Here is a 24,610-nt window from a genome sequence, read left to right on the forward strand (position 1 = left end):
GTCAACGTTGCCGCCATATTGGATGTGTCAAGACTGCGCTGTAAATGAATACAAGTCAATGTATTTTCATACAAAGATATTTTTAAATGTATGAACATAAATGGTCAATAACCATACCTCATAGATGTAATATGTTGGGAGGTTATTTTATAAATTACTCTTGTTAAAATAATTAGCAATGGGGATGTTCCTGTCTTTTGACATCCACCAAGACTGAGCTACGTAAAAACTTACGCAATGTACGTAGCGCAGACGTAAACGTCATATCCGGTTACGGGTAACATACGTAAATAGAATAAAACGCAGTTACCTTTCAATGTAAACAACCATAAGTAGAGTGCAATGATTGATTCCTCTAGAGGGTTCAGTTTTTTCAGTTGTTTTTTTACGGAGAAATATCCACCCAAACGGACGCGTTCTGCACATGCGTTAATCCCAGTTAGCTACTCGTCTCACGCGCGGAATGTAAGTCCAGTCTGTCTTCCGGGTGGTCGCTCCGTTGCTGATTCAGGCTGCCATCATGTCTGCGGCACAAGTGGCTGGTAAGTAAACCGCTCCTTTCCAAACCGGGAGTTGACAGTTGACAAGTTTTTCGAGACCTTCCACTGACCATCCGGGTCGTGTTGCTGTCATTTTTGTCCCTGTGAAGCTTTTGGCAGGCAGTGACACACCTAGTCCAGCATGAAGGCCACGGCTCCCAGAGTCTCCTTCTGTGCGGGTTTCGTGGTGGGATCCTTCATGCTGTACGTTTATTTACGGCCACTCAGCTTGACCCACACCTTTTCCAGTAGCTTCGGAGAGCATCATGATCACCAGCAACAGCAGCTTGAAGACGACGAGGTGTGGAAGAAGGAAAGATCTGCCCTCTTTAATCTCAAACACCCTCATCATTCAGGTAAACCCATATCTGCCACTGTGATGTGGCAAACTGTGATGTTAAGTCTTTTTTGTGAACCGGCTCTCTAAAAAGAGGTGAAATTCTCAGAGAGCGGAGAATAAAGCATTGCAAAAAGAAATGGGGTTCTTAAGGAAGGAAGTACAAAGTCTGAGACATTGTCAAACATTTTAAGGCAAAAACATCAACTGATTGTCATGGAATGGAAATGGAAACAATAAAAAAGGGTCATCAATGAGATTGTAGAATCGTTAACATAGATTAGTAACTTATCGTTTCAGACTGGAACATTTCCTAGCAAAATGAAAACAGCTAAAGTGGGTCCAATTTTAAAAAGTGGAGACAAGCATCAATTTACAAACTATCGACCAGTTTCCTTGTTACCTCAATTCTCTAAAATGATGGAGAAGCTATTTAATAACAGGTTGGACAAATGTATTAATGAGAATGAATGACTAGCAGGCAGTCAATATGGATACAGAGCAACTTCTATGGCACTGACTGAAATCACGGAGGAAATCACCACTGCTATAGACAACAGAAGATGTGCAGCTGCTGTATTCATGGATCTGACAAAAGCCTTCCATACAATTCATCACAATATTTTAACATCAAAATTAGAAAGGTACGGCATCAGAGGATTAGTTTTGAATTGGGTTAAAAGCTACCTAGCAAACAGGAAGCAACTTGTAAAGCTAGGAGAAAACACACCTGGGAGTTTATATACTACGTGTGGAGTACCCCAGGAGTCCATACTGGGACCAAAACTGTTCACTTTGTACATCAATGACATTTGTAAAGTAACAATGGAGTTAAAGTTGGTATTATTTGCGGATGATACCACTGCCTTTTGTTGTGGGGAACGCACACAAGAACTAATTAAAAAGGTCAAGGATGAAAAGGTCATATTAAAGTCATGGTTTGACAGAAACATTATGTGTATATATATATATATATTATCCCTGAGATAGCAGAAAGGATACGTACGACCAAATACAAATACACGGAGTGGACATTGAAAGAGTGAAAGAAAACAAATTCCTGGGGATCATAATAGACAAAAAAAATGAGCTGGAAATCTCATATTAAAAATATACAACAAAAGGTGGCGAGAAATACTTCAGTATTGAATAAAGCAAAACATGTTCTTGATGAAAAGTCCCTCCACACTCTGTACTGTTCCTTAGTATTAGCATATCTAACATATTGTGTGGAGATATGGGTAATCATTACAAAAGTAATCTTCACTCACTCACTGTACTGCAAAAAAGATGGTGAGGATCATTCATAATGCCAACATAATAGACAACATATAAACCCTTTATTTTTAATATCACACATATTAAAATTTGCTGATTTAGTACTTTTTCAAACTGCTAGAATAATGCATAAAGTTAATAATAACTTGTTACCCAAAAACCTCATACAGTATTTCTCTATCAGAGAGGAGAAATATGATCTTAGAGGAAAATTAAACTTAAAACATTTATACACGAGAACTACGCTGAAAACCTACAGCATTTCCGTGTGTGGAATTAAATGATGGAACGGATTGAGTAAGGAACTCAAACTAAGTACAGAGATGAGCACATTCAAAAAAACAATACAAGCAGTTGATGTTTGCTAAATACTATATATACTATACTATATATATAGGACTATATATATATAGGACTATATATATATATATATATATATATATAGTCCTCTTACTGTTATTTATTATGTATTATTATTCTGATTATCATAGAAAACATGACATGGAACCAAACCAAATTTCCATCACTGTTTTCACAACTGGGGGGAAAAAAAAATACCGACGGAGGTGCCTTGGGTAGCGGAACCTTGATCCTGACAGTCAACGTTTACTGAGGCGTTTGGTCGACAATGTAAATATAAAGAAAACAGTGCAAAATGGTGAGCACTTATAGTGTATCTCACTACGTTGCAAAAAAAAGGCAACCATTCAGTAGGGTTGTATGGCATAAATTGTAAACGTATGTGCAGGCAACAGCTGTGTCAAGCTAATGTGGCTGACACAGGTACTCTATACTTGAGTACCATTTAGTGGTTCACATGTGAATCACACCTCATGACAATAATGGAAAAAAATGGCCTCAAAAAATGTTGCCGGGCAAGCGAGATGTGATTAGTATTTTTTTGTGTTGTTTTCCCAGATGAGGATAGCAGAATGGCGGATGAGTTGTACAAAAAAGTGCGTATTCTTTGCTGGGTGATGACTGGACCCAACAACCTGGAGACCAGGGCTCGCTACGTGAGGGACACGTGGGGGCGGCACTGCAACATTGTGGTCTTCATGAGCTCTGTGGGAGATCCCGACTTCCCGGCGGTGGGTCTGAATACCAAAGAGGGCCGTGACCAGCTGTACTGGAAAACCATCCGGGCCTTCCACTACGTCCACGAGCACCACGGCCACGAAGCTGACTGGTTCCTCAAGGCGGACGACGACACCTATGTCATAGTGGACAACATGCGCTGGGTCCTGGCCAACCACAGCGCGGACGAGCCCATTTACTTTGGCCGAAGATTCAAGCCCTACGTCAAGCAAGGCTACATGAGCGGCGGTGCGGGCTACGTGCTGAGCAAAGAGGCCCTCCGCCGATTTGTACAAGGCTTTAAAAACAAAGTGTGCACTCACACCAGCTCCGTGGAGGACCTGGCCATGGGACAGTGCATGGAGAAGGTGGGCGTGGTGGCGGGCGACTCCAGGGACACTTTGCAGCGGGAGACATTTCATCCTTTTGTCCCTGAGCAGCACCTGACTGCCAAGTTTCCCAAAAGCTTCTGGTACTGGAGCTACTGCTACTACCCCATCTCACAGGCAAGTCTACCAATTCCTCCTTTTCACGCATTCCCTTTGCCGACATACACGACTTGGGATGTCCCAATCCCACGGTCCGTATGGCGTTGGTAGCTCTGGGCCACACTCCAACACGGTAGGTGCGTAATGCGCATCAAAGAAGAAGAAAAGGCAACACTGCCATGCAGACATGTCCGCGGTGTACCGTGGTGAACTTGGGTCACGTTGGACGTCAGATATCGGGCTCTGTAGCTACAGCGGTAGTTCCCCCTCGCTGTGCCCGGACTGCTGTGTCATGGTGCGGGGAGCTCACACGAGAAGTGCTGCTCTCCTCGCTGGTTGTTTATACAAGGGACCGTCAATAAATTACTACACCCACAGAACACTACCTCTTTTAGAAGAGTCTAACCACCACCACCATTTGTACTTTTTTTCAATATCTCCCCATCCTCCTCCTCCACAACGACGTATGCTTGACCACTCCTCTTCAAAGGTAAATAACATTTATCACTACGTATTATTATATCACTTTTATTATTGTTTTTTTCATTAATTATCCTGGTTTAATATTACTACTGCATCCAAACTCATATTTACATACATACACATATACTGTATATGTATACACGTACATGTAGTACCTATATCATTGCTAATATTACCTTTTACCCTACTTAAGAACAATTCCACTTAAGAACGACCGTCTGGAACCAATTGTGTTTGTAATAGTCTCATGTTGGATATTTGTCTCCGTAACAACAGCGGTAGTTCCCCCTCACCGTGCCCAGACCGCTCTCTCACGGTGCGGGGAGCTCGCACGGGAAGTGTGTGGAAATGTTTCCCCAGCGGACTGCAACTTCGATACGCTTATTAGCCACCGAACCTGAGCGCAGTACAAGCTAGATGGGTTAGCTTGGTTTGGCAGCGCATGCTAATGTGTGCGTTTTAGGTTGGCCGCTGACTTCAGGCGAGTTGTGTGTGAAATAGGGAGAGCAGCCACGGCTTCAAGCGGCTGTAGGCAAAACACATTGTCCTCACGCGCCACACTCCAAAATAAGAGCAGCGCACATCCTGTCAAATAGTGGTGATAAAATCAGGGTGTCATAAAAATAGCTTACTTGAATAAAGCTACTACAATTGCATCTGCAATTTTATTTAAAATCTCTTGGCATTCCAATGACAATGTTAAATACTCTTGAGGAATTCAAGATTATTGCTTTTGATACCATGCACTCGCATTATTATACCATATAATTCATGAAAAAAAGAGTCTCAAACTGTCGCCGATCATATCGCTGATCGACAATAATTTGTAGAACAATTACCGACCAGCAAAAAATATTTTTCTCGTTAGAATCGACTTCTTTCTTGTAATATTACAACTTGACGCTCATAAAGTTACGGTAGTTTTTTTCCTCTTGTAGATTTTCTTCTCATAATGATGACTTCATTCCCATAATATTTTCACATAACCTTTTTTGCAACCAAATTTTCCAAAACTGACAACTTTCTTCATTGTTTTGTTTTGTGGTATTAAAACTTCAAACATTTTCAATGTTAGCCAGGAGGTAATGTTTTAAAATTGTGACTTTTTCTCGTTAGAATACGACTCCTTCCTCCCGATCTTTCCACTTTATGCTAAAAGAAGCCGACCACGTTATTCCTGTTCAATGATGGCTGCTGCTGCTTCTTAGATTGGAACTTTATTTTTCCTTAATATTTGGACTTAATTCTTGCAAAATGAGTGGAGATTTTAACATTTTTGCTCTTTTTATTTTGTTAAATGGTATTTTAACAAAGCATGACGGGGCCACAGATGGTCCCCTGGTGTTGCTTTGTGGTTGGATATGGTCTGTTAGGAGTAAAAAGCAAAGCATATTAAATGAAGTCCAAGTAGAAACGTAAGAAGGTTTCTATTGGCTTTTATTGCAGCTGTGAAAGATCTTCCGATAAAAAGATGAGCTGCTGTTGTGGCTTTTAGATGAGGAGGCGTGTGCCGGGTCATCATAATAACCACACTGTGCCCCCCCCCCCCTCAGGGTCCAAACTGCTGCTCGGACTTGACGGTGTCCTTCCACTACGTGCACGACAGCAACATGTACCTGCTGGAGTACTACGCCTATCACCTGCGTGCCTTTGGCTACAGATACCGCTACCAGCCCCCCACCCCCCTCGGCTACTCCTACCAGCAGTTGCGCTCCAAGGAGGAGGAGAAGGATGATGATGGTGATGCTGCTGCTGAGGGAAGTGAGAAAGTTCCTCAGGAAAAGGATGGAGCAGGAGGTGAGGTTGGTGAGAAGAGAGCAGATGATTCCAAAGGTCCTCCTGCTGCTCCACGCTAGCAGCATCTTTCTTCTTTCTTTTAGCATCCATCTACCTGGCAACTCTATAACCCTTGACCCTTGACCTTGACAGCGCAACCTCCTCGTGAAAAATGAAAACATGGTCATGTTTAGTGGAGAGATGCTAAGAGGTTGCATATCTTTCAAGAAAAAAGGTGAAGTTATTCAGATCCACTTCACTCTTTTTGCTGTGGCTTTTTTTTTTTTTACTTTTTAGATCTTCATACATTTTCCTTATTTTCTCATATTACAAGTTACAACAGACATTTTTTAACTCTGTGCTACTCAAATGACATTATTTTTCCTCATAATATCACAAGCTTATTCTTGTAAAATTGCAAATGTTTTGCCTTCATGCTCGTTAAATTAATAAAATTCCAAATGTATTTCTCGTTTTTTTTTTCTTTTGATATTTTGACTTTATATTGCTGTTTTTTTTCCCCATTTCTGTTGGGTGGTTTTTTGCACATTTTCCACTCCTATTTTGACTTTTTTTTTTATTCTCAGAACTTCTTTTTTTGCCAGCTCATTTTCCAAAATGACAACTTTACTGGTTTAGTTTGTCTTAATATTCACACTTTATTCTTGTAACACTTTTTCCGCCAGCTCATTTTTATTTATTTTTTAGTATCGATTATTTAGTTTGTTTCTCATAATATTTCAACTTTTAAAAAGTAAAATGTACAAAATATATGCTACTAAAATAACTTTTTTTTGTTTATTTGATGAGTTTATTCTCATAAAATTGTGACACTTTTTCTTGTTTAAAGACAACTTTTTCCTTGTAATATTTACTCTTCATTCCCATAAAATGGCAGCTGTTTCTATTGGAAATATTTAGTCACCATTTTTTTGTTTTTTTTCCTTGAATATTTCATCTTTATGCTAATAAAATAATGATTTATTATTTTTCCTCATAATGTTACAAAATGATGTTTCTTATTTTATTATTATGATTAATTATTTTGTGCTTTTATTCTTGGAATATTTCAGCTTTATGCTACAAAAATTAAGATTTATAATTTTTCCTCGTAATATTACAAAATTATTTTTATTATATTTTGGGGTTTTTTCTTGAATATTTCAGCTTTATGCTACAAAAATGATTTATAATTTTTCCACATAATATTCCAAAAGGATTCTTGTCAAATTGCATCCTTTTCTAAAGGATAAAGATTTTTCCATTTTTGTTGTTTTTTTTTAAATTTTTTGTGTCAAATGCTATATTTATAGAATGTGATGCTGGCCAATAAAAAAACAGCTGCGGGCCGCAGATGGCCCGCGGGACAGACCTTGGAGAGCCCTGCTCCCGCATGTGATGTTCTTGTCCGGTGAGCGTCCCCACGACTGGTTTAAGGTTGCGCATGGAAGGAAGCCAAGTGTGGAGGCCGTGCTCGTGGACGACGATGCCCCTGGAAGAACGCAGTCGACGTCAGCAGCCCTGAAGCTTTGCCGACACGCCTCGTATCTCAAGAACGCCGCCTCGCCTCGCCTCGGCATTTCTGGTTCTTTCAGTGTGGAATCCTTTTGGAATGTGACCAAAGCAGCTTTCCTAATCCTCCTCGGCAAGCAGACACTGATCTGCCATTCCACCGTCCTCACTATTATGATTATTATGATTATGATAGTGATTCTGATTACAGGCCTTGGACGAAGGAAAGAAAAGGAAAGCGCAGCTGGCTTGAAGGCACTTTGAGGAAGGAAGGAAGATTCAAGATTCAAGATTCAAGAGAGTTTTATTGTCATGTGCATGGTAAAACAGCAGTTATACCATGCAATGAAAATCTTATTCTGTTCATTCTCCCAAGAAAAGAAAGAAAACAAATGAAAGAATAAGAACATAAGAAACATAAACACATAAACATATATACCAATAAATTAAGCAACAACAACAGACGAGACATTAATACAAGTAAATAATACAAATAAATAAATAAATAAAGTGCTATGAGTGTGTGCGTGTGTTGCGTGCGGCGTGTGCGAGTGCTTCGTTGAGGAGCCTGATGGCCTGTGGGTAAAAACTGTTTGCCAGCCTTGTGGTCCTGGACTTCAAACTCCTGTAGCGTCTGCCTGACGGTAGGAGTGTGAATAGTGAGTGTTGTGGATGTATGTGTGCTGTCCTTGATGAGGTTGTGTGTTCTTCGTAGGACTCTAGATTTATAAATGTCTTGCAGTGTGGGGAGGGCTGCCCCAACAATGTTCTGTGAGGTCTTGATCACCCGCTGGAGTGCCTTCCTATCACGTGTTGTACAGTTACCGTACCAAACAGTGATGGAGGCGGTAAGGACACTTTCCATAGTGCATCTGTAGAAGCAACTGAGGATTGTGGTGGACATGCCAAATTTCCTCAGTCTTCTCAGGAAGTACAGTCTCCTTTGGGACTTCTTCAGAATTTGTTGGGTGTTGTGAGACCAGGTGAGGTCCTCGCTGATGTGTGTGCCAAGCAACTTGAAGGTTTTCACCCTCTCCACCTCAGTCTCACCAATAAACAGGGGTCTATGCGGCTCCTTTTCCCTTGTTCTTGGGTCGATGATCATCTCTTTAGTCTTATCTGTATTGAGAAGGAGATTGTTATCACGACACCAAGCTATGAGGTCCGCCACCTCTCTTCTGTATGATGTTTCAACACCACCAGTGATCAGTCCGATGACTGTAGTGTCATCTGCAAATTTAATGATGCTGGTGTTGTTCTGGGAGGCCACGCAATCGTAGGTGAAGAGCGTGTAGAGGAGTGGACTCAGCACACACCCCTGTGGGGTCCCAGTGCTCACAATTCTTGAGCTGGATGTGCGGTTGTGGACTCTGACTGACTGGGGCCTGCCTGTGAGAAAGTTAAACACCCAGTTACAGAGGGAGGGAGACAGGCCAAGTGTGAGGAGCTTATCTGTGAGTTTGTGGGGGCTGACTGTATTGAATGCAGAGCTATAGTCTATAAATAGCATTCTGACGTATGTGTCCTGGCCCTGTAGGTGAGAAAGGGCTGTGTGGATGGCAGTGTTGACTGCATCATCCGTGGACCGGTTCTGGCGATAAGCAACGTTGTCATCATGTTGCTGACTGAATGCGTTTGTGGGCTGTCAGATACGGTAGAGAAATACCGATGGAGGTGCTTCGGGCAGCGGAGCCTTTATCCTGACAGTCATCGCTCACTGAGGCGTTTGGTCGGCAAATATTAACAAAACGGTGCAGGCAACGTCTGTGTCAAGCTAATGTGGCTCACACAGGTACACTATACCTGAGTACCATCGAGTGGTTCACGTGAATTTCAACTCTCACGACAATAATTCATGAAAAAATGGCCGATCAAATCGATTGTCGACGATGGTTTGCAGCACAATTAGTGACCTGGAAAATTAGTTATGGTGACAGGCCATGTGCACGCCGCACGGGCAATCGGCGTAGTCAACGCACGTTCACATAGTTCTTGGCGCCTCCACGCCTGTGGAGATCTTAGCATGTCTCGTGACTTTGTCTTCGTCAGGTTAAGTGTGAGAAGTGAGAAATAATACTTGTTTTTCTCAGTGGATGACTGGAGGAAGTGAGCTAGGCCAGGGGTGGCATTTAAACCATAGTTACCTATAGGTGGGCCCCCCCTACCTGACTACTACTCCGTTTAAAGGCTTAAATCCACTCCTTTGAGGGACGAGACCTCTAAGTCAGGGGCGAGGGAAGCACCAGAACGACCCAACGAACCTCTGTTGGTCATACGCGACACGGACCCTCTGCTTTACGACCGCTTCCCCTCCAGTGGTTGCTTGCGCTAAAATGTCCCTCCACTGCCCAACCTTCTGCACGCGACGCTCCTCCACGCTCTACCACTTCCATTTAAATTCACATGCCGAGCTCTCATCAAATGCACTTCTGCCACCTTGTGGCCGTTTTTATGGCTCAAACCCGCTCGAAAAGTGGCATCTCCCAGCGTGTCACCTCTTTTTGCCTCGTGCAAAAAAAAGGAAGACATAAACAGGCGATGACAGAAACACGAAGCAGTGAAGGTGTCACCATCTACTCTTCTCATGGAAGACATTCTGTTTTTCAAGCTTTCCTGAACTCATCTTCATGTGAAGCCTCCAAACAAAGCTGAACTTTTTAAGCATCCAAATAATGACACGAGGGAAAGGTGTACAGTATTCAGCGGATGTTATTCATCATTCTTTCTTGGTTGAAGTGCAGCGATACTTGAAATAAAGCCGATTTTATTCGAGCCGGGACTCATCATCGCTTCATGGCCACCATCATTAGCTGCAGCGCCACTCTTTGAGTCTTCTCAGAACTTCTCAAGGCAAGGTACGACACGCCAGCAGGGGGCCGTACACAAGAAGTCAGTCCAGGAAGGCCAAAAACTGGGACTGCTAGGACGTGACACGGCCGTTCAACAAACAGGAGGTCAGCAAAGGTGACGAGGAGCGAGGAGGCGGGAGCCCCAAAATCAGTAGAAAAAACAGTAGAAAAAATAATTATGTTATCTTTTGATAGCAGTTCTGGGAGTAAACTTTTTTTGCCCTCTAGGGACCCCAGAGGACTAAAAACGCCGAACGCAATCGCGGGGTTTCAACCACGTGATATTACGTCACGTCCGGTGAGCGGACGGGTCTATTCGGCTCTTTTTAGAGAGTCGGTTATTTTTGCTCGGCTCACTAAAAAGAACCGACTCTCAAGACTTGTTGTCTTTTTACCAAATGATGTGTATTGTGTAAAATGAATTACTAAATGTAAAAAATAATGGATTTATGTCAACCTCAATGAGCAGCTACCAAAATATATTAGAAAGAAGATGCAAAAACAAAGACCAGGTGTCTACATTTCACATTTTCCCCTTCCAACAATGTTTTAACTTTGATTTCAGTATAAATTGTGCTTCTTCCTCACTGTTAACTGGAGCCTGTTTATTCGGCTCCAGCCGACCAGAGTCACCGTTGGTTCGCAAACGCCCAGAAAAGTGACATCTCTGCGTTTCCTGAACATTTTTCCCGCTATGATGGACTCTCTTAGTAAAAACATTTCCCCCAAATCATATTTGAACCATTTCCACATACGAGAATGGCGCGTTTTTGCTCTGATTAGACATAACCCATCACCCGTCTCTTAGAGGCGACACTGACAACAACCGGATGTGACGTCACTTAAACCCAGTAATCCAATGTAGGTCAATAAGGTATCCGAACAATCATCCACGTGCTGGAAATGACCAAGCATATCTAATATATCTCCATGTTAATTAATTACTTTTATAAATGCATGAAATCAACGTTCAGAATATGACGAGGGCCGATAAAAAACGGACTTTGGAGACTCTGCTTTAGAGGCAACTTGAAAGTGTTAGCGGAGCAATGCTGCTACCTCGTGGCGTTTTGGCAGTACTGCACGGATTTAGAATTGTCATTTTTTTATTTAACTATCCAAGGACGATTGTATACTAGCTATGCTATCTCTGGGCATTGTTGGGATTCTCCCAAAAGTAAACTATATGTTACATACATAAGAGACATGCTAGCTCTTCATGATGATATTTGGTTGAGATTCTCCCAAAATGTAGATAAGTTACAGGACTGTACATATAGAGTGCCTATGCTAGCTATTAGCATGCTAGTGTTGACTCTGTATAGAAATTATTGTTCACATTTCAGAAGCAGACCATGACAAAGCCAAAAATCCATCAAGTCAATCTCAAACACCCAACTAGGGGTTTGCAACAGGTAGCAGGGCCCGTTCAAAATTTCCATGTGAATATGACGCTGATTTGTTTTGTCGCGTTTTGTTCAGATAGCGTAGCATATATTTGACCTACAGTGGATTTCTTTTCGCACCTTTAATGTACAAAATGTATCATGCCTTATTTTGTTCACGACCTGCTACCCAAGCCAGACGCAAGACGCAATGCGAGGACGCGGACGCATCAGTGCCATTGGCGCCACCTTTGAGTTGGTCCCGTCACCTCAGTTGGCCCCCAGTGTCCTCACTTCCTGATGAGAAAGAGAGCAGGGCAGACAAACAACACATGGACTCCTCCACCCCCCTCCCCGCACGTGCATCAACATTCTAGGCCTCAGCTGCCTTGCCAGCAGAGAGAAGAGCGAGCTGAAAGACAGATGAGGTTGGAGGGAGGAGGAACGATGGGACGTGGTGTCCTGCAGAGAAAGGGATGATTCTCATTGGAGGCTGCTGAGGGGAAAAGATTGCTTGGAATTTGAGGATAGCCGTGGAGAGGAGAACTTCTCAGTCGTACTGCGGCCCACGGTCCCGACTTCACGAACCCAGGTAGGTTGGAATGAGACCTGCTTGGGTTTTTCACATCTGGTAAATGACCCTCAGCGGTACATGTTGTTTCTTTTTGTCTTCTTCAGTAAGAGCAAGATGGCGCCCTCCAAGCTCAAGTGGCTTATTGTGGTCCCGTTCCTGCTCGAACTCGCTCTGTGCAGGACGCAGCCTTTGGCTCCTGGTGCTTCTCCGGCCAGCGGCGTCCGTGGGGATGAAGTGACGCCCACGCCGGATTCTCTGACGCTTCCGTCTGGTCCCGAATCGACGTTGGCACGTGCAAAGAAGTCAGCCAAACGCATCGTGTCGCTCCTGAGGGCAAAGATCCAAGAGAAGATTCCGGCTCTCCATGTTGACGGGAACGTCAGCTGTGGTGAGCTGCTATCTGCCAGCGGCCTGGATGACTCCTTGTCCTCCATGTTCCCTCAGGAGCTTCTGGGTCTGTCTCTGGTGCCGGTGCTGGTGGTGGCAGGCTGCCCACAGGAGGCCCACACCCTGGTCGTCAAGCTCTATGGCCTGCTGGGGGTGGGCGATACAGACCAGCTCCTCCTGGAGGTGCAAGATCTCATCCAGAGGAGGCGGATGTCCGTGTCTGAACCGTCCCCTCAGGAGAGCGGGCACCACCTAGAGGCAGTGATGTTTAACATTCAGCAGCTGGCCACAGCGGGACGAGCCGACCAGGGGTCCAACTGTGACGGCTGGACCCAAGTCAATGGAAGCGCACTGCTTGGAGAAGCTGTCCAGGATGCCCCAGGTGGGTTGGAGGAGGCGGTGGACACCTGCGAGAGACTGGGGGTCAGATGTGCTGGTGTCAGAAGCAGTGGACTCCCTGGACGATATCAGGCGGTGTTCAAGAGAGGGAGTCGCGTCCTGCCCTCCCAGTCCACCGAATGTTGGATCCTTTGGTGCAGCGATGCCTCGGCTGGACGCATGCGACGCAGCCTCCGGCGGGGATGCGTCAGCCAAAGCGAGGAGCGCGTGTACAAGGTGATGGAGTGGATCCCTGCGGTCAGCACCCTCTACAACCTGGGCACAGCCGTGTATTACGCCTCGGTCAACTGCTCCGAAACGGCCAGAGAAAGAGCCGTGCTCACCGCGGTGGACCTCGGCACGGACGTCCTCATGGTCGCCACGGGCGGAACCGCCGGCGTGGCCGGTTATGCTCTCGGGGCCGGGGTCAAGACGGGAGTTAAAGCCGGGGTCAAGTACCTGCTTAACTCTTTGAAGCGTGAAGATGACGTGTTGGTCAACCAGTCCAGCTGGCGGGACGGCATCTTCACCGTACAGTGAACTCACATCGCCTCTGCGTATTCCTCACAATAGCTCAATAACAACACAGCGTCAATCAAACATAAATGCTAAGGGTGGGCGACGCTGCGCCATTAGGTATCCATCTGATACCAAGGAAATGGAGGGCCGGTATCGCCGCTACAGGTACTTTTTACTTGACATTTTTCAATCCCTATGAAATGATTTTGTGATCTTGCCTTTGATTTCTTGTTCATGATTAAACCAAACTTGTTAATCAACAATCTAACATATATAGCAGCATGAGTATTATGTAACATAAAAAGACAAGATATTTGTGAAAAAAACAGAGGACAACTGAAGAATATCCATCTAATCGCGCTAGCATCCGTCTGATACCGATATTTGGATGGATCTGCCCACCCCCACTGAATGCATACATCTTTTTTTATGTTTACTGGAGCTACTGTGTGACACTCATGAAGGTGACTGTTCCTCAAGTTGTTTCATAAATGTTTCATTGTCATGCTGAAACATCAAATAATAAACTGCAAATGTGTCAGCACTGGCGTCTGCAATGAGCGACACTTTTGAATGCATCATATGCACTCTGCTGTTTACAGTGTTGCCATATACATTCATATGGCTGTGCATCACTTATTAAACTGCATCTTCAATACACTTTGCATTGATAACACATTTGACAATCAATAAAACAACTTTTACAATCGCTAAGTATCACTGAACACAGAAATGTTCATGTACATGTGCGAATGAAGTCTCATGAGCAGTTAGCGGCTAACATTAGCCGTGCACGCTAACGCCAGCAAACTACAGTATTACAGCCCAAATTCAAAACATAATGCAGTGCCATTGTAAATATGCAAATACAAACAACAACCGGTGCACTGTTCATAGTAAACCCACCAGATACATCAAATGATAAACAATGTGTCAGCATTGGCGTCTTTAATGAGTGACATGGATTACGTCTTGCACGCACTGCTTCTACTGTAGAGTAAGCGGCGTCTCAACTGCCCCCTCCTGCCGCAGCTGCCACCCGGTGACGAAAACGAGTATTGCAACTGCACATACAGTATACAGCTAGGTCTTCCTTTGGATGAGTGAACACCTATTAATATGAAAAAAAACAATGTCGGGGGCTAATAAAATGGAACAAACAGTTATAACAATTGTAACAGTACTTGTCCTCAGAATTGTCTAGGGTTCCACGTATGTACTTGAATGTGTATGTGTAAGCTAACCCTTCTATACGGGTGCAAATGCAGGAAAACATGCAACACCGCCTGCCTGCTGTGTTGCCTGTGCTTTTGTTTTTCCTGCCAAATACACCGCATGATGGCGTTACTGTTCAACCTCAAGGTTTGGCTCCCAAGAGTCGGACTGATGCGCTCTATGAGAAAAGATGAAATGTTGATAATATACTTTCTCCCCTATCGATCTGAGTCTAGGCAGCTCTTGTATTGTTCTAGCGTCAACAGCGACATCAAGCGGTCAGGATTAAAATTGCGCCATGTTGACTGTTCGCCTTGAATTTCCGCTACATTCAATCCGCCCCCAAAAAGTGAAAAAAACGATTAAAACATTATTTATTTATGTCATCATACTCAGCATTGCTATATTTTGTCAGCTCCACACAAAAAATGATTATGGCGAGACAACATTTTTCTGTGTTAAACAAACTGTGTGAAAAATAAAAATAAAACGTGGGTTTTAAGTTGCTTAATTAATTGTAACCGTATGATGCGTGGTGATAATTTGCCATGACTTTTGCGTCAGAATTTTCAACACCCATTTCCTTGGAAATGTTCGACGAGGGGTTTAAGTTTCGCTTTCCCTCGCCTCACAATTGATTGACTCGTCCCTCAACAAATTGTGGGCGCTGCCCTTACAGCTAATTCACCAATCAGCTGACAGAGCTCAGCTCCCTGTAATGCGTCAGAGCCGAAATGGCTACCCAGGGTTTCTGACGTGTTGTGGGAGGGACGCTTTCAAAGTAAACGAGACACAAGGAAGTCACGCTTCTGTCGAAGTGAGACTGGTGGGAGTCAGTGGACAGGTACCGCTAGCCTAAACTATTAAATACATTCCTTGTCTCGACAACCGACCACATATGAAGAAAGGTAAACAAATGTGTTTTTAACGTTACCTAGTTTCATCCATTTACGAACTGAGTAAGATAATGCAGCCTTTGCGCTTCTTTCGTAGTATTGTGGCAGACATTTAAGACTAAATCGCCCAAAACTGTTGATGCAACGTAGTGTTGAAGGTGAATATCCGTTTGTGGATGCAGTTTTTGTCATATTTGTGGCACGTCTGACCTTAGGATGTCTCAGTGGGAGAAGCTGACGAAGATGCCGTCTGCCTTCACTCAGCAGTTACACGACCTGTACGAAAAGGAAGCGCTCCCTATGGATGTGCGACACTACCTGTCCGCCTGGATAGAATCACAGCCGTGGTGAGTCCAAACGCATCATCATCATCATCATCCATTCGTAGCGTTTTCGTCGTCCAACAGGTGTTAAACGCACTTCACACATTAAGAAACATTTGGAGGTATGGAGTATACAGTCTTTTTCTTCCACAACATCACGTCTTGTCAAAGCATCTTCTTGATGGAAAATGTTGAGTGAATTGAGTTGTGAGGCGGCACCCTCTGCCGGATTCATAGCTGCCTGTGTGTCGTCTTTGTCAGATTGTCTCTTTGTAGAAAGCAACATTGAATGTTCTCCCTGCTTGACAAGCACCTTCCCAAAGCTTTGCTAATAAAATAGATAAAAGACAATTTGGTTTTTTGGACAATCTTTATTAATAGAAAACTGCCAAAACATGTATTTCTTTGGTTAGGTTAACATTTTTAGCGTCATTAACGCACGTGCATCATGTCAAGCCACGCCTCTCTGTTACGACAGCAGACGGAGCCAAAACAGCAGCTCCAAACAGAGGCTGGTGCTCTTCAATAACTGTATTCTGACCTGAACACATCAACAGCAGCGCGATTGCAACAGCATACTGTATATGTATCTCCTAGTCCTCCTCGGAACCACACTTCCTCATTGTCACATGCGTTCACGGACACTACGAACATCACAACATCTTTATTGGTCTAAATACGCAGGAAGCGGATATTTGTATCACTCACTAATACTGCGGAAGTACAATTTGCTGCATTTATATATGCTCGGAAAGCCCAGAAAATACACTGGCAACGTGAATTCACCTTAATTGATGTGGTGTCTTTGAATGCAACCTTTCATGGCTCATAATAAAGCTGTGAAAGTGTGATTTCAAATTAGTGATCTGCGATACCACTGATTTTGTTTCCGATCTGATACTGAGTAAAATTCAGGCTGGTATCAGCGATACTCATCCGATACCGATACTTTGTGCAGGAGCCAATTGTGAGCTATGAAAAAACTCTTCGGAAATCTCGGGAGAGCATTACTCAATATAACAGTCTGGTTCACGGTGTCATCTTACAAAGAACGCGAAGATCATCACACAGCAACTTAACACTCAAAGGGTATACCTAATAAATATACAAACATGCACCAATACAACTTTAAAATTAAAATAAACCCCAACATTTTTAAAGTTTTCCCATAATGAATTTTGTCTGAGCAAAGCATATCATTGGAGGACAAGCAGCATAGAAAATGGATGGATGGTACTACAATGCTGCCTCTGTCCATCAGAGGGAGCCAGAGGAGCCCGGAGCCATGGAGGGAGGCTGACGTCATTGCAGTGCCCCAATGAATGCATTGCATCTGCATCATGGGAAAACTTTAAAGGAGTTGTTTTTCTTATTCTATACTCACATTGGCACATGTTTGTATATTTATTAGGTATACTTTTTGAGTGTTATGTTATGTTTGGTGTTCTTTGTTAGATGACACGGTGAGTCAGACTGTTATGTTGTTGAAAATGTACTAAATCAGCACATTTGAATATGTGTGATTTGAAAAATAAAGGGTTTGTATGTTCTCATTATGAATGATCCTCACCATCTTTTTTGCAGTACAGTGAGTGAGTGAAGATTGCTTTTGTAATGATTACCCATATCTCTACACAATATGTTAGATATGCTCATACCAAAGAACAGTAAAGAGTGTGGAGGGATTTTTGATCAAGAACATGTTTTGCTTTATTCAATATTGAAGTATTTCTCGCCACCTTTTGTTGTATATATTTAATATGAGATTTCCAACTCATTTTTTGTTTATTATGATCCCCAGGAATTTGTTTTCTTTCACTCTTTCAATGTCCACTCCGTGTATTTGTATTTGGTCGTACGTATTCTTTCTGCTATCTCCACTTTTTCACTTTTTCAATGTTCCTAATAATCTGTTCCTGTCAAACCATGACTTTAATATGACCTTTTCATCCTTGACCTTTTTAATTAGTTCTTGTGTGCTTTCCCCACAACAAAAGGCAGTGGTATCATCCGCAAATAATACCAACTTTAACTCCATTGTTACTTTACAAATGTCGTTAATGTACAAATTGAACAGTTTTGGTCCCGGTATGGACCCCTGGGGTACTCCACACGTAGTATATAAACTCCCAGGTGTGTTTTCTCCTAGCTTTACAAATTGCTTCCTGTTTGCTAGGTAGCTTTTAACCAATTCAAAACTAATCCTCTGATGCTGTACCTTTCTAATTTTGATGTTAAAATATTGTGATGAATTGTATGGAAGGCTTTTGTCAGATCCATGGATACAGCAGCTGCACATATTCTGTTGTCTATAGCAGTGGTGATTTCCTCCGTGATTTCAGTCAGTGCCATAGAAGTTGGAATGTTAGCTCTGTATCCATATTGACTGCCTGCTGGTCATTCATTCTCATTAATACATTTGTCCAACCTGTTATTAAATAGTAAATATAAATACATGTAAAATATAAAATGGTGCCGTTAAGGGAAACTTGTTATCAACATGTTGTAAATGCTAACTTGTTAACTTCAACAGCCCTCGTGTGATCCTGTCCTGTCATTTGTCCACAGTGGGCATACCTGATGGTTGCAAATGGTGATGAATCATGTTTCATTCATTTGAAAACGAATTTGATTAAAATGTTTCATGATTTGACGGTCCTAGTTTATAATGTGTTTATCCAAATGGGAATCACGTCACAACAATCTGCTACAGTGCTTACATTGTAGTAAGTGGTATGATCTTCATCCGGGGCCATTCAACCACATTGTTTGTGTGTTCAGAGCAACTTATTGCAACACTGTGTTCAGTTGATACAACGTGTGTGTTTTGTTTCCTGTCTAGGCAGCGAGCAGCAGCCGACTATGACTTGGCCCTGGTGCTGTTCCAGGGGCTGCTGGAGAATCTAGACATCCAGTACAGTCGCTTTTTGCAAGAAGAGTCGTTCTTAATGCAGCACAACATTCGACGCTATAAACAGAACTTTCAGGTTTGGAAAAATGGAAGAACGTTGAAGTCGGTTGCTAATACTCACAGGCTTTGTGCATGGTGGCATCATTTCATGATGCCCAGCGTGCTCCGTTTCCATCTCTTCATATTGTGTGTGTGCTTTCTCACAGAGGTACCAGGAGGACCCATGTATCTTGGCAGGGAATATCTGTTGGTTTCTGGAAAAAGAGAAGGCGATCTTGCAGACTGCAGATCTGGCTGAGCAGGTTAGAGCAAAGTTTAGGTGTTTTTTTTTACCCATATTTTCATAGTTTTGGCTGGTACTGCCATTTACAGGTGATGAAATGAATGAAATATTTTGCAAGGTAGACCATGTTTAGGATCTTCTAAATAGTGTTATTAGAGCCCTCTAGACATGAATAACACCCCTATAGTCACCTTTACACTTCATCCATCCGTCCATTTTCCATGCCGCTTGTCCTCACTAGGTTCAAGGGGTATGCTGGAGCCCATCCCAGCTGATTTTTGGCGAGGGGCGGGGCACACACTGGACTGGTCACCAGCCAATCACAGCCAACCATTCACACTCACATTACCTTTACACTCATAGTACCCAATATAGTAGGCATAGTAAGATAAAATAAGACATTAATGACTTTCAAAATACACCTTTTAACATGATTAGAGCCCTCTAGACATGAAATAACACCCGTATCGTTACTTTTACACTCCTATTACCCAATGTAGTAGACATAATAAGAAAAAATAAGACATATTGGACATAAAAAAGACCTGTTTACCACCTTCGAAATAAATTTGTTAACATTATTACAACCCTCTATACTTGAAATAACACCCCATAATCACTTTTACACTCCTTAGCCAATATAGTAGATAGATAGATACTTCATTCATCTCTAAGAGAAATTCACATTTCCAGCAGCTCTTCACTTAAACACGTACAAAAATCAAACAAAGCGAGATAGAAGAGATAAGAAAAAATAAGATAAGAATAAATAAAAATAAATAAATATGGAACAGATCACTTTAAATGCAAGTACAAAAGAATACATAAGGTAATAAGTCCAGCCTTGTGTGTGTTTTTATGCCCCCCCCTCGTTGTGTTGAAAAGCTGCATGGCGTGGGGGAGGAATGATCTGCTCAGTCTTTCGGTGGAGCGGGACAGTGATAGTAATCTGCCACTGAAACTGCTCTTCTGTGGGTAGATGATGCTGTGCTTCAGATGATGCTGGTTGTCCGTGATGGAAAGGAGCCTTTGCTCTGCCAGAGACGCCAGGCTGTCCAGCTCAGTGCCAATGACAGAGCCTGCCTTCCTCACCAGTTTGTTGACAATTTAGCCATATAGTCGCTATATTTAAGGAGTAAGTGTGAGCCTGCACTGTAAGTGTTTCTTGCGTCATGCATTCATTCTGTCATCAAAAGCCATCAACAAAGAAGAAGAAGACTCTGCCGAGCTGGCGAGCGGGATGAGCTCCGTCTTCATAACGCTGTGTAGTGCACGTCTGGAAGCTGTAAAAAAAAAAACCTCCGTAATGCAACCCAGCCCCCGACTGCCTAGAAGGCACAGCTTCGACACACTCGCCTTCCTGGTAATTCATGCATGGGTGACCAAAGTGTGGCGCAGGGGCCATTTGTGGAACGGGACTCGTTGGAGAAATAAAATAAACAAAAACCTAGCAAAAGTGGAAAAATAGAGCAAAAAGGCATAATGTAACTGGAAAAACTCCAAAAATCACAAAAATGTGTGTTTGAAGATTTCCATCCATCTGCTATGCCCTTTATCCTCACTAGGGTTGCGGGGGTATGCTGGAGCCTATCCCATCTGACTTTGGGCGAAAGGTGGGCACACCCTGGACTGGTCGCCATCCAATCGCAGCTTTCAATATATGTACAATGTTGTAGTTTTTTAAAATTAGAACTATGAAAGGACAGTTGGACAGCTCTGACGTAAATAGACAAAGACAAGTAGACAAGAGGAAAAACAGTGAGCTGTACTGTCATTATTATTATTATTATTATTATTATTATTATTATCATTATATATTACCGTAACGTAACAAAACATGTCACAATAGTCTCCTTGAGCGTGAATTTGCGGGACAACAAAGGTTTCAAAACGCACCTGCATTGTTTTGTGACTCGGTTAAATCAAGAAGTTTGGTTGTCCAGTCATTTTTCATTCTACTTTTCCTAAAATGAATATTAAAGTCTTGTCTTGTCTGTTCTCGTGGAGCCAGTCTTGTGCGTCATCTCGTCTCGTGGGTTGTGTGTCTGTTGACACCTGTGTGAAGTATCCATCGTGTCTGGTAATCTGCTGTGTTTAGGCGATGAGAAATGTGAATGAATCCGAACATCCTGAAGAATTCTTTCAGTGTAACATCACTTCCTCCTCCTTTGTGTCTTATCAGGTCCAGTCTTTGCAAGTGGAACAAGGAGGCTTTGTGAGCAGCACCCAGCAAGACCTTGACCGCAGAACAGCCAGCCTTAAAAATGAAGTGCAGGTGTGGACTCTGTTGCTTTGCTGTACTGGAACCATCTGAGTGAAATATGTCAGTGTTATCTTTCCCCCCCCCGCTGGGATGGCAGTGTATGGAGCATACGGTGGCGTGTCTGGAGGAGCAGCAAGATGAGTTTGATTTTAAATACCAAACATACTGCATGGAAGGTAAGCGCTCTGAGAATGAAGCGTTCGCATGATTTTCCTTTAAGGATGTGGTGCTCACGTTCTGTTTGTGTTTTCTCACCGTGGGAGAGCAGCCGTCGCAAGCAAGGCAGAGAAAGACAAATTTCAAATACTAATAAACAAAGTCAACGAATGCAGACAGGTCAGCAATTAAAAACACAGCGGAACTTCCAAAGTTGAACACTCCCACCGCATCCTTCATGACCACATACCTCAACTGAAGTATCTCCCGTTTCATGGTAATGCTCTTTTAATCCTGTCTCACTCCCATTTCCTCTTTTTTGTGCATTTTGAATCTCTACTTAGAACCTCCTTAAAGGAAATGTGCACTTTTTTGGAATATGGCCCATCGTCCACAATCCTTACGTGAGACATGAACACACGTCTCTCTCTCTTTGTTGTGTCTTCTAAAGATATAAAAACAGATAAAGAGAGGCAGCTCATCACTGCACGTAATGGGACACAGCTATGTAATAATCATACAACGATTGAGGGTCAACAAGAGACAGGGCTGGCACGTTCAATGTCTTAATGGCGGGGAAAAAAGAAGAAAAAAGGAGAAAAAATATTAAAACATAAATTAATTGTGGTTTATCACACCTGAGTTTCAATAAAAAAGGTTATAAAGACATTTCTAAAGCTTTGGGACTCCAGCCAACCACAGTGAGAGCACTTATCCACGCATGACCAAAATATGGAACAGTGGTGAACCTTCCCAGGAGTGGCCGACCAACCAAAATGACCCTAAGAGCGCAGCGACGACTCATCCAAGAGGTCACAATAGACCCCACAACAACATCCAAAGAACTGCAGGCCTCACTTGCCTCAGTTAAGGTCAGCGTTAATGACTCCACCATAAGAAAGACACTGGGCAACAATGAGTTCCAAGACCAAAACCACTGCTGAACAAAAACAACATTAAGGCTTGTCTCAACATCTTGATGATCCCCAAGACCTTTGGGAAAATACTCAAAAGTTGAACTTTTTGGAAGGTGTGTGTCCCATTACATCTGGCATTTCATAAAAAGAACATCATAGTAACAGTAAAACATGGTGGTGGTAGTGTGATGGTCTTCAGGACCTGGAAGACTTGCTGTGATAAATGGAAGCATGAATTTTGCTGAAGGAGAATGTTGGTGACCTCAAGCTGAAAGCAACTTGGGTTCTGCAGCAGGACAATGATCCAAAACACACCAGCAAGTCCACCTCTGAATGGATGAAGACTTTGGAGTGGTCTAGTCCAAGTCCTGACCTGAATCCTATTGAGATGCTGTGACATGACCTTAACAAGGAAAAGCCTCCAATGTGGCTGAATGACAACAATTGTGCAAAATTCCTCCCCAGCGCTGGAAGAGACTCATTGCAAGTTATCACCAACGCTTGATTGCAGTTGTTGCTGCTAAGGGGGGCCAACCACTTATTAGCTTAGTTACTTATTAAACTTAGTAGTAACAAGTTACTTATTACTTAGTAAACTTATTAGTTTCATTGAAAAAGTGCATAAAGTGTTGAGTTGTGTTGTCATTGACTAATATTTACATTTGTTGGATGATCTGAAACATTTAAGTGTGACAAACATGCAAAAAAGTAAGAAATCAGGAAGGAGGCCAACACTTTTTCACACCACTGTAGATAATAAGCATGCAATGATTAAGGCTCAATAAGAGGCCGGGTGGCACATTCAACATCTTAATGGCAGGAAAAAATGACTAAAAAAGAGGGGGGAAAAAGGGCTAAAAAGAAGGAAAAAGCACATAAACACCAGTCCAAACATGACAATGAAACTAAGACGTACTTTCTGCTTCAACAGCAGCTGTATAATAAGCATACAATGAGCAAGGCTCAACAAGAGACAGGAACGGCACGTTCAACATCTAAATGGCAGTAGACTACTAACAAATGGCCACAGTTTAACCTAGAACATATTAAAATTAGAACGACTCGGAAGCCAACCGGCATCACAGAACATATTGTGTTTGACTTTTGGAAGTTCCACTGTATCTAGTCCATCCCAGAGGTTGTATTATTTCTTATTTACTGTCTTATTGTTATACTTGCATCCAGAACACGCTCGTAGGCCTGAATAAGCTCCTGACCAACGCAAAGGCCCTCACCACCTTGGTGAAGAAGGAGTTGGCGCAGTGGCAGAGGAGGCAGCAAAAAGCCTGCCTCGGAGCTCCAGACAGTGTTTGCCTGGACCAGCTGGAGAAATGGTACCTTCATAACTACGAGAAGACCACCACACTTCCACGGCTTCACTCTCATTACGGTTTCTCTCAAGTATATTCATTAATAAATCATACAGCCTACTAATAGACTAAACATATGCCTAGTTAAGCAAATATTACATTTTTTGGCCAAAATGAAACATTTTCAAGCATCAAGTGAAGTAAAATACAAATATAAGGCATTCAGGAGACTCATTGAAAGATGATGTGTAGTATTTGAGACACACAAGCACCAGACCTGATGGCTTTTATTGCAGCTTTCAATCATCTCACAACAGGCACAAAAATCCCTAACACGTGATACTGTTGGCACAGTAACCCACACCAATATAAAACTCAAGCCTGAACCCCCCATGGCACTTCCTGTCCGCTCCCCACTCAGCTCCCTGAGCACCAGAACACATTTAGAGCAACACACACGAGCTCAAGTGTTCTTCATGTCTTATTTTCTCTTATTATGTCTACTTTATTGGGAAATAGGAGTGTAAAAGTGACTATAGGGCTGCTATTTCATGTCTAGAGGGCTCTAATCATGTTAAAAAGTCTATTTAGAAGGCGGTAAACAGGTTTTCTATGCTCTAACTACCAAAATATTCCATTTGTAAATAAGGACTCCTACTTTGCAGAAATTTGCTTCATCGTGGTCGGGTAAGGAACCAGTGAACCACCATAAACCAGGGATTACTGCAAACCTGTTCCAGCGACGGCCACACAG

The 24,610-nt window shown here is 42.8% G+C and overlaps 3 protein-coding genes across 8 annotated transcripts in view; all 3 read left to right on the forward strand.

Moving 5' to 3' along the window:
• The first annotated feature begins 266 nt into the window (after positions 1–266).
• Positions 267–6,444, forward strand: c1galt1lb (core 1 synthase, glycoprotein-N-acetylgalactosamine 3-beta-galactosyltransferase 1, like b). Of its 3 annotated transcripts, none has more exons than XM_054784959.1 (5): positions 267–542; positions 650–895; positions 3,073–3,737; positions 5,756–6,004; positions 6,083–6,444. In XM_054784959.1, the coding sequence occupies exons 2-5, from the start codon at positions 682–684 to the stop codon at positions 6,113–6,115; spliced, it is 1,161 nt and encodes a 386-aa protein (XP_054640934.1). In that variant the 5' UTR covers positions 267–542; positions 650–681; the 3' UTR covers positions 6,116–6,444. The 3 variants fall into 3 exon arrangements, with proteins under 3 accessions (XP_054640934.1, XP_054640935.1, XP_054640933.1); XM_054784960.1 differs by having other exon boundaries at positions 5,756–5,999; XM_054784958.1 differs by having other exon boundaries at positions 5,756–6,444.
• A 5,591-nt stretch (positions 6,445–12,035) lies between these two features.
• Positions 12,036–14,137, forward strand: apof (apolipoprotein F). Its single transcript, XM_054784954.1, has 2 exons — positions 12,036–12,316; positions 12,403–14,137. Exon 2 carries the CDS (start codon positions 12,413–12,415, stop codon positions 13,601–13,603), a length of 1,191 nt encoding a protein of 396 aa, XP_054640929.1. The 5' UTR covers positions 12,036–12,316; positions 12,403–12,412; the 3' UTR covers positions 13,604–14,137.
• A 1,402-nt stretch (positions 14,138–15,539) lies between these two features.
• Positions 15,540–24,610, forward strand: part of stat2 (signal transducer and activator of transcription 2) — a 32,183-nt gene continuing 23,112 nt past the window's right edge. For all 4 annotated transcript variants that reach the window (XM_054783654.1, XM_054783652.1, XM_054783653.1 and 1 more), the window contains exons 1-8: positions 15,540–15,705; positions 15,909–16,040; positions 18,859–19,003; positions 19,134–19,229; positions 21,393–21,485; positions 21,571–21,649; positions 21,742–21,809; positions 23,732–23,880. In XM_054783654.1, the coding sequence (XP_054639629.1) occupies positions 15,910–16,040; positions 18,859–19,003; positions 19,134–19,229; positions 21,393–21,485; positions 21,571–21,649; positions 21,742–21,809; positions 23,732–23,880 (761 nt within the window). In that variant the 5' untranslated portion in view covers positions 15,540–15,705; position 15,909. The remainder of the gene's footprint in view (positions 15,706–15,908; positions 16,041–18,858; positions 19,004–19,133; positions 19,230–21,392; positions 21,486–21,570; positions 21,650–21,741; positions 21,810–23,731; positions 23,881–24,610) is intronic.

Source organism: Dunckerocampus dactyliophorus, chromosome 8 (genome assembly GCF_027744805.1).
Source record: "Dunckerocampus dactyliophorus isolate RoL2022-P2 chromosome 8, RoL_Ddac_1.1, whole genome shotgun sequence".
NCBI classification, from domain to species: Eukaryota; Metazoa; Chordata; class Actinopteri; order Syngnathiformes; family Syngnathidae; genus Dunckerocampus; species Dunckerocampus dactyliophorus.